Below are 15,169 nucleotides of genomic sequence, written 5' to 3' on the forward strand. Positions count from 1 at the left end.
GTAGGTATTTCTTTTTCTTCGGGGCGAGTGGTGAGTGCGGAGGGAAAAGCTCCGACAAGGTTTCTGTGAAAATTTGTATATATATATATATACTTTCATGTTTCTAATCCAACAATTCTGCCACGCTTGCCTCCTAAACAACCTCTTTCCATCTCTTGTCAGGTGTGTGTGCACCATGGCGTCTAAGCCTCACGCTCCTCTGATGAAGAAGCACAGTCAGACAGACCTGATAAGCCGCCTGAAGAGCCGCAAGATCCTCGGCGTCGGCGGCGAGGATGATGACGGTGAAGTGCACCGCTCAAAGGTCTGATTGAGTTCCATGATTTTGTATTCTTGTCATTTCTATTGAAAATATGTGCAGTGCTTGTAGACAACAAATGAAGGTGGCAAGTGGATTGGCGTGACAATCAACTTTGTTATGAATGTAGTGCGTGTGTTGAATCAGTCACGTCGATAACATCCGTGTCCTAACAAGACACTCGACTACCAATGCATTCATTAAACCTGAGCAGAGCTATGGATTCCTTTTTTAAAAGCCACAATATGCTGCTAATTGTCTCATCAGTGCCTTGTGCATTTGCTATTTACGCCTCAGAGGATCTAGATCACGTAATCCCACGAGCTCCCGCAGCTCCACTGAGATGTGACCGGCTCCCAAGAGGAGCATATCGTGTATTATATTCCTGCCTCGTATAGACGGTGCACAAAAACCCTGCATGGCACATACGCAGCTTCATGCCAGGAGACTTAAAGCTGATCTGTTTCTGTATTCCTGCATGTCAATCTGCACAGTTGCTGTAATGTCTTGTTCCAATTCACAGGACTTAAATATGAAGATACTTTTTTTTCTGTCTTTTAATCAGACTGCCTTTGACTGAGCATAGGCAGAGCTGACTGTTCCTCACTGAAATATTAATCATGCATGTGGGAGAAGGGAACGGCACAGTAGGGAGCAGGCATACGGTGGCGCCTGATAGAAGGTGGTGGTGGGAGGGCGACATCCCCTCACATGCTCAGTGTTTGTTTTTCTCTCTCAATGTTTTAGCAAGGAGGCTAACCCGGGCATCTGCCACTCAGATCACTTTCACCTCTTACTGCTGGTAGAAAGAAAAACCTCCACGGCAGTAGAGCGTCTTTCATTTGAGCGGATCACCCCGTTCAGACGCAGGTTGCGATTGTTGCAAGGTGATCCAGCAATAGCAGGTGTCTCCGTTTTTTACAATGGGTTGCATCGACTCATTCGGTTTCTGGAGCCAACATTTGACTACGTGGCGAGAGCTGGTTTGGAAGGGAAACGTTTAACTTTATCGCTGTAAACAAAGGAGGGAAGTTCCCCCGTCAGCTGGCCGTCTCTTCCTGTCTCTTTTACTGCTTGTAGATAAGAAAACCGTTCGTACCACTTGCACTCCAGTGAGTGAGTGAGTGAGTGAGGAGGAGGAGAGTGCAACTGTGCCCTATGATTGCCCCCTCATTTTTACCTACTGGGACACTACTTTAATGCTCAAGGCACGGCTAAACAACCGAGCCTTCATAGATGAGACAACACCACGTTTTTCATTTTAACCACTTGAGACGTCCGGATTGGTGGTCGCACCAGATGACGACATGTTGTGATGAAAAGGAAATTCCTCCTTCTCTCCTCTGCCTGAATGTTTTTCACGCCGTCCCCGCTGATGAGTGGCGCTTTGTTTGCTGAGTGACTGACGGCGAGGCCGCGCCGCCGCAGCTGCGATTTAAGCGCCTCTACCTCCTGCAACGGCCATTGTGCATTTCTTTCCTTTTCCTGTCGCTCCATGTCTCCCTTCCGCTGTATCGCACCGCCAGCCGACTCTCTGCCACCGCTAGACGCTCATTTGCCTTTTTGAGCGTTTCGCACGCCAGTCGTCAAGATCTGTGTTCCCGTCAAAAACGGCTGCGCAGGAAGGCTGATTCACCTGGTCACGTGACTACAGCTGGCAGGAACTCGTTCATGCTCCTCAGTGTCAGAATGGAGGAGCGCTAATGGGGGGGAGAGAGAGAAGTCTCAGACTCTTTCGCTCCAGCTTCTGTTTAACTTCAAGGGCTCTGATATCAAAGCTAGCAGCATGTATTAAATGGGATTCCATTTTCAACATGATAAAAATGTTTTAATCTCGTCCTCGAGACGATTTTTGACATAAAGTAATGGTTCTACAAAGCGACCAAGGCCATTAGTATCACTGTATTTGGGATTAGTGTACCCTGGACAACCATAAATGAGCAAAACTATAACGAAATGTATGCACATTTGACGTTTTATTGATCATGTTTACACGTTAAATGCTATTGAACTCATGAGGATATGACGCAGTGCTCAGAAATATCTAATACACTATTAGGAATATTAATGTCTGGCAATTTTGACTTGTGTCGGCACATCACATAAAATACAAATTGCAAAACTGTTGACATTTGTTGTGACTCCTTTTTGTTTCACAGCAAGTGGAAAAAAAACCTTTCAAATTGATGGCGAGTTCCCTCTAAGGACAGCTAGCCAGAAAGTAATTCATCTTCTCTGCCTTGGTGGGTTTCAAGGTTCAGTGGCTCGCTGCGACACAGGGGAAGGAAGTGTTGCAGCGTCTCAGGGAGGAAACGCGCTGATATATAACAGGAGGGAAAAGTCCCGAAGGCCGTTGATAAAGGAATAAAACGTTGACCAGACAACAGTTTTGTCTGTGGATTACTGTCTATCCAAGCAAAATAAACGTGATGGTCTGACTGATCTAAAAGTAAATCTACAATTTTAGTGGCTGCAACCATCAAAAGATGACTGTTTATGTGTGGTTCAGTGAGACTGTATAAAGGCCTGAGTTGGAAACACATGTTGCCAGAGACTAGCATCCCAGGATCATCTGACAAAAGATGAACAGGGGAACAGTCTGTCAACTCTATCACTGCGCGACGACATTCGTTTTTGACAGAACGGCGTGGAGCTGGCGCTGGTTCCCGCGCTCCTCGAAATGACAGCTTGCGTTCTTGCGCGCGAGGGCTCTGGGATTTGAGCCTGCACTTGATTACAATTCCTCCTCTGCAACCTGTTGCTGGCAGCCTGCCAGTAACATTTGTTGACTCGTCGTCGCCTCACAGTGTGTTCAGTTTGTGCGCCTTGTGTCCTTACAGAGAGCACCACAACGTACTGCGCTGCGAGCGTAAACGCCTCAGAGCGCGTCTTTAGCCTGCCGCCATCTGTGGAGGTCGACCCAGAGTATAAATAAAGCTGGGCCCTCCATCTTGGAGTAATTTAGGAAGTGTGCCGACAACATGAAATTCATTTTCTGGTCATTTTGTTGCAGGTGGTCGTAACATCTATTGATTTTTAAGATGCCATAATTGCTTTTGTATTTTCCTCCTCACAAGTAATTTTCTCTTTTCTATTGTCTCGTCTGCTCACAGATCAGTCAGATGCTCGGAAATGAGATAAAGTTTGCAGTGCGGGAGCCCATCGGGCTGAGGTGAGATTTCAACTTCTCTGACGTGCGTGCGTGCGTGCGCGCGCGTGTGTGTGGCTACGGCTACCAGTAAAGGGCAACATCTTGTAAAACAAATGCACATTGAGAAGGGCTTACATGAAGGATGCTCTCTGTTCCCAGGGTGTGGATTCTCATCTCTGCAGTGGCTTTCACAGTTATGGCCGTGATGGTAAGCGCTGCTCGAATCCTTTTGATAGTACCTTCTTTAGGGTAGGGGGGGGGGGGGCGGGGAATGATGGTGTATATATTGTGATCTGGGCAGAAAATGTCAAGTGCAGTTGTGAATGTAGAGCAGAACAACCCATGAAAGGACGGGTGAAGGATGAAGTCTGTTTTTATTTTTGCCAACCATTTCTTAAATACTGTTTTAAATGACATACTGTATTGGGAAATATATTGTACATGTTTACTGCTAATATTATTTAGGTCAGCGGGAGTCTGTTACATAAATCCAGCTGGTTTCTAAGTAAAAACCATGTGAATCTGTGTGTTCGGTGACGTCCATCACCTTAATGGAGGTTGGCATCCTGCCCAACGCCGCCCTTCTTCTGCATGTTTACTGCTAATAAAGATGTTGGCCTTTTTGGCCCATCTCTATTAATAGACTTGAACACAATGATTGAAGGAGAAAGGGAACTCCTGTCAAAGTATGTAATATATTGTTTTTGCAATCAGAGCATTGGTTCTTTCCCAACTTATCAGTGGGGGACATCTGGAGAGAAAGGCTTCGTCTTTGGCCACTAAAGCACCTAATTGCTCAATGTCCTCTGTGTTAAGGTCATACACAGTGGTTCCAACTCCCAGACAGGGAGACGTTGTCAATGCTGCTGCAGTTTAGGACAGAACGCCTTGGATATGACAGGGTTGTATTGTGTGTTTTTTTTTTTTTTTCTACACAGGCCCTAGTGTTTCCCAACCAGCTTTATGAGGTTGTTTTCGAGGAGGAGCTCTCCACAACTAGCATCTCTGTTCGGCTTTATGGAGGAGCGCTGCTTAGTAAGTCCTATTCATGCATCTTTGTGCATAACCGCAGTACAGTGAATGTAATGAGACAATGTATTTGTGAGTTCATCCGCTGTGGTGCAAGGATGCCGACACGCTGGCTTTTTAAGATGTATTTATGCACACAGTCCCTTATGTGATTGAACTTTTTTATTAAGAAGTTCAGTGTGACTGAGCACAATGACTGTAATCCTGGGAGTTTATTCATCATATCCTCGATCTTCAGGCGACAATTGTCCCAAACGCACACATGGGCCTTTGTTGTGAACACTCGACTCTGGCCCATACTGGCTCACCAGGCCTTAGCTGCTCTGTTGGACCCTGTTGACTGCAAAAACAAATGTCTCAAAGGAAGCCGGCCGTACCAGTTTTCTAAAGGGCTTGAAACTGAGTTTTTTTTTTTTTTCAAAATCACTATTCTACTTTCTTTAGAAAAAAGAGGGTTTGTAATGGCTGTGAAAAGGCACAATGTGACTGTGCTGGAGAGGCAAGTAACTTCAGGTGAAAGTAAGCCAGGAAATTGAGAAGCGTCCATACATATTGTTCACAAACATTGAGTAGGTAGCCAGGTTGTCACTTTAATCTAAATCATTATATAGCCATATGACCAGAAAATATTTAATTTAACGTGTTTAACACAAGATTATGTGAGTACTAAGAGGAAACCTCTTAACTCAATGGATGCCTAACTTGATAAATCTAAACAGAGTAAGGTCTGAACTTATCAAAAATAACCCTCTGGATGATTACTACATTGCCCGAGAGTGACCCTTAAACGCACGAACCAGCTCTCAATCTCAACCAAAGGAGGTCTTCTTTATTTTAAGTGGTGAAGAGAGCCGAGGACGGGGTCTCATCTGCCACACAGATGGAACCTGGCAGCGAGAGGACTCCCATCAATCAGCCCCCCCACCTTATTGCTTCCATTGCCTAACTTCAGGGTATGCTTGTGGGTTCCTGTGGCATGACTGAGCGTGGCGGCGCCAATGAGTCAGAGCGTTCAACGGGTCATCAATAGGCCAACAATCACAGCGCATCACTGTATACACTTGCCAAACGGCTACAAATAAACCAGTCTCATACGTTGTGGTTTGGGAAAAACGGACTGTTTGTATCCCAATGCACCTATAATTGTCTTCTTTTTATCACATCCTTTTCCAGGCCTGGCCCTGATATTTTGGAATGGTCTCTACACGGCAGAGAAGATCGTTATCCAGTGGACTCTGCTCAGCGAGGCCTGCTACTTTGCTGTCCAGTTTCTTGGTGATTTATTTACTTTTTTGGGGGGGAGGGGGTTGTTTGTCCCTAGCTGTCACACTTTGAGTTGATGCCATATTTGTGTTGGTGCTGCCCCCTTGTGGTTAATGTCTGAAGTCGCAGCCTTGCATCATCAAAGAATAGGTTCACACATTTTTCAGTTATATCAGAAAAAAGATACCTTAACTAATAAAATGTCCTTGTGAGTCATGGGGGGGGGGGGCGCATTCCTCTTTTGTGTAGTACAAATACTTCTAAAGGTCAGCTGGAGTCTGTTACATAAATCAAGCTGGTTACAGCACAAATCTCATCTTTTGTGTTAATCCCCTCCTACCAGTCTCTGTATGGAGGCGCTGCCCAGGGAAACGTCAAAAGGGCGAAGTATTAACTTCACTGACAATTGCACCAACAGATAACTTCCTAATGGACAAGTTATTGTGTTTAGATTAACCTCTAAAATCCCTTTTCCTGAGGGTTAGAATGACAATATGCCTTTTTCTGACTTGATGTAAAATGTTAGGTACTAAACGTGGTTCTGTGGTTTCAGTGACGTCCATCACCTTAATGGAGGTTGGCATCCTGCCCAACGCCGCCATTCTCCTGCTCCTCAGTCGGGTGTTCTTCCTGGTGGTTACCATGGCGTACTACTACCAACTTGGCCGTAAGCTGAAGAAGATCTGAACTGCCTGGTTGAGACTTCCAGGGAGGGAGGGCAGAGGGGGGCAGCTGAGCACAGACGAGGGGCCAGAAGGTGTGGAATATAATTTGATTGTGGCTCGGCGCGTTGCTCTGCCAGTGGATGCCCCCTCCCATGGGACCTAGCCTATTGTAACCCCCCGAGTATTCAACCGATGAGCACCGTCTCGCATTCCAGACTCAACAAGATCCAGAATTTTGGCGAAAGTGAATTACGCTTTTGGGCTGCGAGGCCAAGCCCCTCCTGACGCACACATCCCTCCTTTGTGCAGTTCCCAGAGCTGTTTATAAAGAAGGAGCAAGCAGCTTAAAGGGCATTGCCTTCTTCTGACACCTATTTTTTTATTTTGTACAGTGCATCTAATTTGTTTGTTTGCAGCCACGTGATTTCCTGATTCAGTATTTTGTGTTGTCTAATGTTGCATCTTGACACTGCTTCCCGATCACACTTGAGGAGCTAAATGTGTGTGCCAAAGTGTTTCCTGGTCGATGTTTTTGATGTTGACTCCTACTCAAGGTTTGCTTAAATGAAGCTTGAATATCTGTGCTATTGCATGCTTTTCCGACAACTCTTCACTGAACACATTGACTGGGAAAAGCATCCGCTGCTTCATGTAAATCCAGGTGCAGTTGGATAAGCTAAATGCTTGATGGGTGACAATGAACCTCTTTTAGTGCTGGCAGCTTTTTTGGTCAAAACATTCCTAAAGGTCAGTTTTTATTCTCAATCAACCAATTTAGATTACTCCAAACCAAATGCTATGTCTGAACATTTTTCAGGGACAACGTGATTATTACAATTTTCAGTCAGGACAGTTCGACCCAAGTGAATAGGAATTATTTTTTGTGTGGAATATTTACACGCCTGGAATGAGAAATTGTCACGTGTGTGTGTGTGTGTGGGGGGGGGGGGCAGGACTTTAGCCTGAGTGATCTTGCAGAAAGTATTTTAACATTCTGACCTATGATTTCACAAGCAGAGCGAGAAAACCAGTTCTGGTTCCGCTTCGGTGATGTAGCAGTTTTTCTTTCTTTTTTTAAAATTTTTTTTTTTACATACACCGGATCCTTGGCCTTAAAACTAAAACAAGAGTCCTCAACACTGCGTCCTACTCGTACATATGTAAATTAGCAGTTATGTGGTGTTCGTGTGACACAAACAGGGAACTTGAGTATTGATGGAATGGCTTTCTCTTTGCAGGCTTCCTCTTCTGTCCATAAGTTAGATTTTCTTTTTCTTTTTTTTTTTAACATCAGTGCACTATAATCCATCAGGAAATGGCTTACACTATGTAGCGAGCTGCCACCAACTAGAGCGCACATCTGATAAATAAGATGTTAATGGAGGAATTGGCTACAAAATGCCAAAAGGCCTATTTTTGAGTGGAATGAGGCACCTTCTGTCGGCCTCCTCCAAAGGTGGAGGTCCATATTGGTGGGTGCTGCCCTAGCAGGGAGTGGTCCTGAGGTCGGGGTGATTGTGGGTTTGCAGTTATGAGTCCAGCGCTGAAGGCAGATGTGCTTACATGGGTGAGTTTTCATTTCAGATAGGGGAAACGTGAAGGAGGTCCCCCGTACGCCCTCAAAAGTTGTAATTACTTTTTTTTTTTTTCCTCAGTGTTTAATTAGATGCGCCTCCCCTCCCAGAGTGCAATTGTGTGTCTCAACGTACTGCTCGTCCCTGAGTAGCGTTGTAATTACGGCGTTCCGAGGAAAGTCTTGTTCCATTTCAGTCTACTATAGGCCTCAAATCATGAGCCCTGTGAGATGTTCAAGGGTCTGTGAAGCAGTTTATTTTAGGATAGATGGGCAGAAAAAGAGGCAAGGAGACGGCTCTTTGATCCTCCTGCTTCTCTGATGTAAATTAGTTCACATATTACATCGGTTAGTTCTGTCCTTGACGTTTTAGAGGAATGCTGTTGATTCCCTCTGATCAAACATGTATTGGACTGTGAATAGCATACCCGGTCAAACTGTTTCAAGTTGTAGCATTGTTTTTATGTATATATGTGCTATATTGTACCTGGAAAAAATTAATTGTTATGGCTTTCCAAGATTTTAGTTTCAAATAAAGGTAACTGCTGTTTATTTTGAAGACTGCAAAAGCGATGAAATCCTCTTTATTCCTTGTCCTTTCTGATATTTAAATTGCGTGGCTTTGACAACCTAATGTCTCATATCTACTTATTGAAGTGGTTTACACTTCACGACATTTTTTTGGAATTACCCAACCTTCACATGAGAATTCTTGAGGTTTCGAAAAGTCCACTCATGACTCTTACACCCACTGACAGAAGCCGGAGTAATGCTCATCTGTGTTGCTGTTTCCCAGCAACAAGGAATAATTAAAATGGGCTCGGGTGTGCATACTGTACAATAACTAATTGCCTTAGTGGCATCAAACGGGATTCCAACTACCTGCATTAACCTCGACGAGCCTTCTTCAAAAAGCATCCAAACACCGCAACAACAGTTTTTACAAGTCTCAACAAAGAACTACAGAGCTGTTGTTTCACGTCACCCTATGTTTAGTGCTTTTTTTTTTTTTTCTCAACTTGGAAGTTCAAACGTGTCGTAACATGACGTCTTCAGGTCTGCATAGCATTATTTCAACATAACCCAAACTATCATTAAATAGAGCATAACTTTTGCATATAAATGTATTTAATGGACAAATTAAAATATTTACAGTTCAGAATGGATCATTTGATGTGTGTGTGTGTATATGGCACTTTTTATTGTATTTCAGTCTTGCATAGTTTGCATTTATAAATGTGAACTATGAGAATAACAAAAACAGGACATTATAAAACGACAGAAAAAATGAAATTGGGACACTTCAGAAATGCACGAGACAATACTTGACTATAATTGTTGCAAATAAATGTTATTCTATAATGTACCTGTGAGACCGTCTGTACACGCGGTGCGGGGCAGGAGAGGGTTAATGAATCTGCACCGTAGGGGTGTGAACACGCGCACACACAGACACACACACAGACAGACGGACACACACACTCACGTCTCGTTTCTCACTGGAGACGCTTTGGTCCTCCCGTCAGAGAGGTAGAAGACCGTCGACCCTTCAGTCACCGTTTTATTTGGGAGAAGAATTCAAAGTAAGTTTTTTTTTATTTTTAGCGTCAACTTCTCATCCGCCACGTGCAACTCGTGTCAGTTAGTCCGCTTTCTACTTCTCCGGTTTGTCTTTTTTTTAGAAAACTGTCCCGTTCTTTTTCTTTTTTTAAAGCCTTTTCCATGACGACTTGTCCGCTAAAGTAACGTGTTGTTTAAGATGCGCTGTTATCTGTTAACGTGAAGACACCAGGCGCCTCAAACCGACTCGTTTACTTTGAATTCACGTTAGAAAACCCGCGGATAATGAGTCAGAGTTTACTTTTGTTTTTGATACGTCTGTGTTTCAGTGTCACGTCGGAGGCACTGATTCCCCATCTGTTAATGTGTGACATTAATGGTATTTAATGGGCTTTTTTGGTATTTTAATAAAGACCGCTGACGTAAAAGCTGTCGCGTGGTCCCGGAAGTGCTTCACTCTTATGGGGCTATTGTTATTGTTACATTACAGCGTTTCTCTACATAGAATTGACACTCCCATTGGATGGAGCCATAAACGTGGATAAAGTGTGCTTATTGGCACACAAATGTCAGGTTATGCACATGGAAAGTATACCTATCCTATTGTATTATTCCGATTTAAAGAAAAATTAAATTTGTATTCTGTACGAAGGCATTCCTGAAACAGAAGAGCAGCTTCAGCAGAGTAAGATTTCCACATGCAGCTGCCTCTTTGCTTTGGCAGCCCTCTTGCATTCAGATGAGGTTTTATACTGTGGTTTGCAAGCGGATATTCCTATCAGAGTAAACCACTCTGTTACTCCGTGCCCTTTTCTTTGTCCTAGTTTTGTTTTTTATTTGGTTTTCCTGCAGAAATGCCAAGAAGATTCATCCAGCCTTCAGTGATTTGAAATGGTTATTAGTTTTGCTTTTGGGTTTTTGCCAAAATTGCAATTTACCTCACATAACCCCATCATGTATATTTAAAAACCACAGTGGAGTTGTTTGGTGCTGAAAGACACCATAGCTTCAGGCTGGTGGTTAATGAATCCTCACCTCACTGGTTCCATTGCAGGTTATAGTTTGATATTGTATTTCCATCATATTTTAGAAGTTTGCTGGGATGGAAACACTTTTTTGTGCAGCTCAAAGCATGTTTTCACTAGGCCCCATCCGTATTCCTGTATAATCAATAACAATATGCTTGGTTCAAGATGGTCACACCAACAAAGCAATTATTGAATTTAAATTTGAGTTTTAGCATGGGCTAAGTTGTAGGTGTTATCCTTTGTGTATGTAAACTCATAACCTTTTGAATCACTTGTGGTGTATGAGTAGTACTAGATAAGAACATGTTTATCACATAATTAGTTTGCCTCATTGTTGTAGTGGCACTGAACTTTTATGAGGGATCTACCGCCCCTTATTTTATGTCAGGACAGTGACCAAATAGTCTCTAAATGCAAAAATCGCCTCCATCATGCATAATTAGTTTTGGCTTATCAACTTCTGAAGCAACCCAAGTAATGAAAAGTAATTTAGAACTTTTGAACGACGATGATGAACGTACACTTTACAAAAACAATTGTTGATCATTACTAACAATAATACGCACAAAACTTAACATACACCCCCAACTTCCCCTGGAAATGTGTACATGCTGAAACCGTTTCCTCTTACTCAAACAAGAAATGCAAATTCCACTTTAGTCACCAAAATGCGGCTGAGATAACGAGCGACATCCTGTCTGTACAGCGGGACAAACCACGTTGTTGCAGATGTTGAAGCAGAACTCGTAGAATTAAGAACTTAATAGCCTGCGGATCTGTGCCAGCAGGATGGCCTGAGCGACGTGTTAATGGGTCAAATATGAATACAGTGAAGAGGAGGAGGATGGAGGTTGGCACACTGGCTGGTTTATCGTTGATCCACGCTGGGTCCATTACTGACACAGCAGATGCCATCTGCCACTAATGCAGCTTTCTTAATCCCATGCCTGTGTGTATTATTATTTTTATTTTTTATAACTGATTCCAATTTAGAACACAAAAGATTGCAACTCAGTTGGTGGGAAATGGGGTTTTACGATGGGGAATAAATGACTGAATGAGGTCACAGAGTTTGGTAAGGTCAGATGACTCATTTTCAGCTTTTTTTGAGAGAGTAATTCTGCAGCACGAGTCTGAGCGTTAGGGTTTTCACAAACTAGTCGACTACCAAATCCTCTGGTTGACACTTTGCCTTGTTACTTTTACTGTTTTGTCTGTGGGTTTTAATAAAGCGCAGTAATATATCCGTGGCAACGCTACACCTCTTTAACCCTGCGATGTGTGGATCTTAAGGTGTGTAAAGAAGAAAATCCCCTCTCTATCACTGAAAGTCAGACGCTAATCATACTTAGCGGAATTCAAAAAGTGTCTCCTGCTCAGTCCCCGCTGGGGACGTGGTCCAGTCAGATCACAGCCTGCCCTGAACTCTGCTTTGCCCCGCCCACAGCTGGGTCCCGCCCACCTCAGTTGACCCTTGACTAGTTGTATTTTGGACCTTTTTTTTTTTTTTTTACAAAAATTGATCGTCATCACCGGGTTACCTAATGCGATATCCAATCTTGTGATTAATTGACTGATAGACTACACCTCGTGAGTAAATGCCAGTCCTCCTGAGTCATCGTCTTTTCCTTCTGTCCCAATTTGGACAATCTTCATCTTCTTATGATTTCTGCAGCGCGTTGAATACCAGCTGTTGTATGAGGCGACTGTTTCTTGGAATCGCTGTTTGGGTCTGCTCTGCATTTCCATTACACTTTCCAGTTCTTATTTCCAGCTCGGAAAATATTTGTCATTCGCTTTCAGGGAGTCCAGTGCGATCCGCAAAAATAAACTTTCTAAAAACTGCCCCAAGGTTTACCATATCCGCCGTGAATGTGTGAGCTTGCATGGAAGTTCCGTAAAAATGTGTATTTATAGTTTAGTTTGACTATGCTGCTAACCTCAATATGCTGAGTGGGCTGCTTCAGCATGAATAGGGCCCTACCTGTTATTTCATTTGTTAAAAAAAAGATAAAAAGATATAATAAGTGGCATTTAGGGATTGTTGGGGAATTGTTTTCAGATGGCAGGCGTGTCTTAGTCAACAAACGATTGTCATAACTAAGCCTTCTTTTTTTAATCTACAATGCTGCTCACCATCCAGACATAAAACCAGCAATCTCCTTTAAGGATTATCTACTTTGCAGGGCCCTCTGCTTTGTGCTTTGTACGGTTTACAGTTTTGTAAACATGAATTATGGTGGTATTTAGGCTATTGAGTACATTAACAGTCTAGTATGTGTGGTTATTATCAACCCCAGCCATCTTCTATACGGAATGTGCCTTGCAGCCGAGCATAGTGGATCCGATAGATATAAAGTCATTATTTAATCCCCCAAATCACTCGTGCTTTTGTGATGTTTCCCAGGAGCTCAAATTGTATTACTTAGTGAAACTCAACTTCCAGTGTGTTCATTTGCTAATGACCCCCTGAATCTTTGAGATTTGACAAATTGTTTTTTGAGAGGAATAATTTAAGCGTTCCAATTAGATTTTAATAATACATTGACAATTTAATCATTGGGCAGATATGAAATGAAGACGGTAGTCCCAGGAATCAATATGGAAATGAATTGTATTTAGACCTCTTTAGACTCTACCTTAACTAAAACACTAACAAACAGTAGCATTAACAAATCGTAGCACTTAAATTGTACTTAGAATGGCACTCATCTATAACATGTTTTGAAATTGCTTATTTGACGAAAATCTTACTTTCTTGTTACTTGTTCTTCTGAGTTTGTATCTCTACAGTTGAAATGCACTTATTGTAAGTCGCTTTGTGTAAAAGCGTCAGCTAAATGACATGTAATGTAGAAGGGTGTGAGGCATGAGGCTGTAGCTAATTTGCAGATGTCCAGAGTTGGCAGCTTGGAGATGATTCATTTCCCTTTTCTACAAAGAGATTATCTCTTATATTCATTAAAGTTTAAAACACAAACACATGCAGACTATTCCAGTCCCGGGGGCCTTGGGAAGAACCTGCAGTCATGATGTGAAAGAGAAAGGGAGAAGAGAAGAGCCTGTCATCCGATTCTCAGGGTGTTGTCTCTGTTGCATATTTTCAGACTCTTCAAATAACCACTATGGCTGGTTATATTTTCAGCGCTCCCAGTGAAGGAAAAGGGTCGGGTCGTGGTGAATAATATTTGCTTTGGACCTGCGTAACTTCACGCTGAATGGTGTTTGCTGTGGAGTGCCATAGAGGGTCCCCACACTGAGCCCACAGGTGTTCCCTTATAGGAACACTCGACTCATACAGGTGTAGGTTGTTGCATTTCAGAATGACACCTTTCCAGCGAACGTGTCTTGGTACGGGGTCAGTCTGATCGTGCGGCCTCAAAGTAGTTTATGACATTTCCTGTTTTGTAATCGAGCCGGTTACTTCCAGGAAACAGTTGTGGGTTCACCTGGTTCCTCTTTAGTTAAAAGCAACATCTCATCACATGCTGTCATGGTCTCCACGCAGTCATCATAACATCACCACTCGCCACTTTCTGGTAGTCTCTCGCACCCGTCTCACCAGGGCGGTTCCTCTTATTTGAAAATTATTCAACTATTGTGTGGCATGCAGGGCTTTGGATCTTTCCTCTTTTTTTTGGTTCCCACGCCCACAGTACAATGTAACATTTCCCTCTGATGTTTAACTCAACTCCTATGTTCCGTTTATTTGTGTCTTCCAGAAGCGCAGCCATGACGAAAGGATGCATCACAGTCACCAAGTACTTTCTATTTCTCTTCAACCTCCTCTTCTTTGTAAGTATTCCCGTATGTTCCTCAGTGCTCAGTCACATGACTTGCCTTTTGCCAGCAGCTTTATTTACCTAAAAGATAGAAAGGCAGGTATGCTGCGCTGCTCCACAGTGAATGAAACACTCGTGACTTTGTCGCTGTCTGATGGCCTGCGGCACCAACAAATATTGGAGCAACAGTGAGAAACGTTGATCAAAAAATGCCTGGAGCGAGAGATTGCTCAGCAAAATGTTTTTAAAAAAGCAGATGGTTGCAGTTTGTTTCCTCCTCGCTCACAAACCAAAGCCTTTCCAATAAAAACCAAACACTGTAAACGTGACTTTTGATGTGAACACTCAACTGGTGTCTAATGGGGAGCGAGCGTGTGTGTGTGTGTGTGTGTGTAGCTCACACACGACTAGTGCAGGCTCAGGGAAGCCAGGAAGTGGTGGGCTAATGATGGCCCAACTGTACCTGGCCTCTAATGATGTTTTGTATGTGTGGGGAGAGGTGGGCATATCCCTCCCCCCCCCTACTAAAGTGTCCAGCAACTTCTAAACAAGTGCCAATTACATAGTTCAGTTCCTCCTTACAGGACTTTCAGTCACCAGTTGCATATTCTGGTCAGCAGATGCTGAGCTGTCTCATTTTATTCATTTTCTTGGCCCCTTTAAGCCTTACTCAACATTATTGAGTTTGTAAATCTGAAGTGGGTGAGTATGACTGCTAGATGTGTGGCTCGATCCTCTCCACGTCTTCCTTCTTTCTGCACATTGCCGTGAGAGAAGGCAGTGAAGAGTAAGGTCCTGATGAGCTCCAGATGTGGCGGAG

At 43.3% G+C, this 15,169-nt stretch overlaps 2 protein-coding genes across 3 annotated transcripts in view; both read left to right on the top strand.

The window, feature by feature from the left end:
• The window catches only part of tp53i11b (tumor protein p53 inducible protein 11b), a 35,250-nt gene extending 26,712 nt beyond the window's left edge, over nt 1–8,538 (top strand). For both annotated transcript variants that reach the window (XM_037450907.2, XM_037450906.2), the window contains exons 3-8: nt 163–304; nt 3,412–3,470; nt 3,609–3,657; nt 4,388–4,484; nt 5,652–5,753; nt 6,295–8,538. In XM_037450907.2, the coding sequence (XP_037306804.1) occupies nt 176–304; nt 3,412–3,470; nt 3,609–3,657; nt 4,388–4,484; nt 5,652–5,753; nt 6,295–6,428 (570 nt within the window). In that variant the 5' untranslated portion in view covers nt 163–175 and the 3' untranslated portion in view covers nt 6,429–8,538. The remainder of the gene's footprint in view (nt 1–162; nt 305–3,411; nt 3,471–3,608; nt 3,658–4,387; nt 4,485–5,651; nt 5,754–6,294) is intronic.
• Nucleotides 8,539–9,388: 850 nt separating this feature from the next.
• cd82b (CD82 molecule b) overlaps nt 9,389–15,169 on the top strand; it is a 29,481-nt gene continuing 23,700 nt past the window's right edge. The window contains exons 1-2 of the mRNA XM_037450905.2: nt 9,389–9,562; nt 14,290–14,362. Coding sequence (XP_037306802.1) covers nt 14,300–14,362 — 63 coding nt within the window. The 5' untranslated portion in view covers nt 9,389–9,562; nt 14,290–14,299. The remainder of the gene's footprint in view (nt 9,563–14,289; nt 14,363–15,169) is intronic.

Source organism: Pungitius pungitius, chromosome 6, assembly GCF_949316345.1.
Source record: "Pungitius pungitius chromosome 6, fPunPun2.1, whole genome shotgun sequence".
NCBI lineage: Eukaryota > Metazoa > Chordata > Actinopteri > Perciformes > Gasterosteidae > Pungitius > Pungitius pungitius.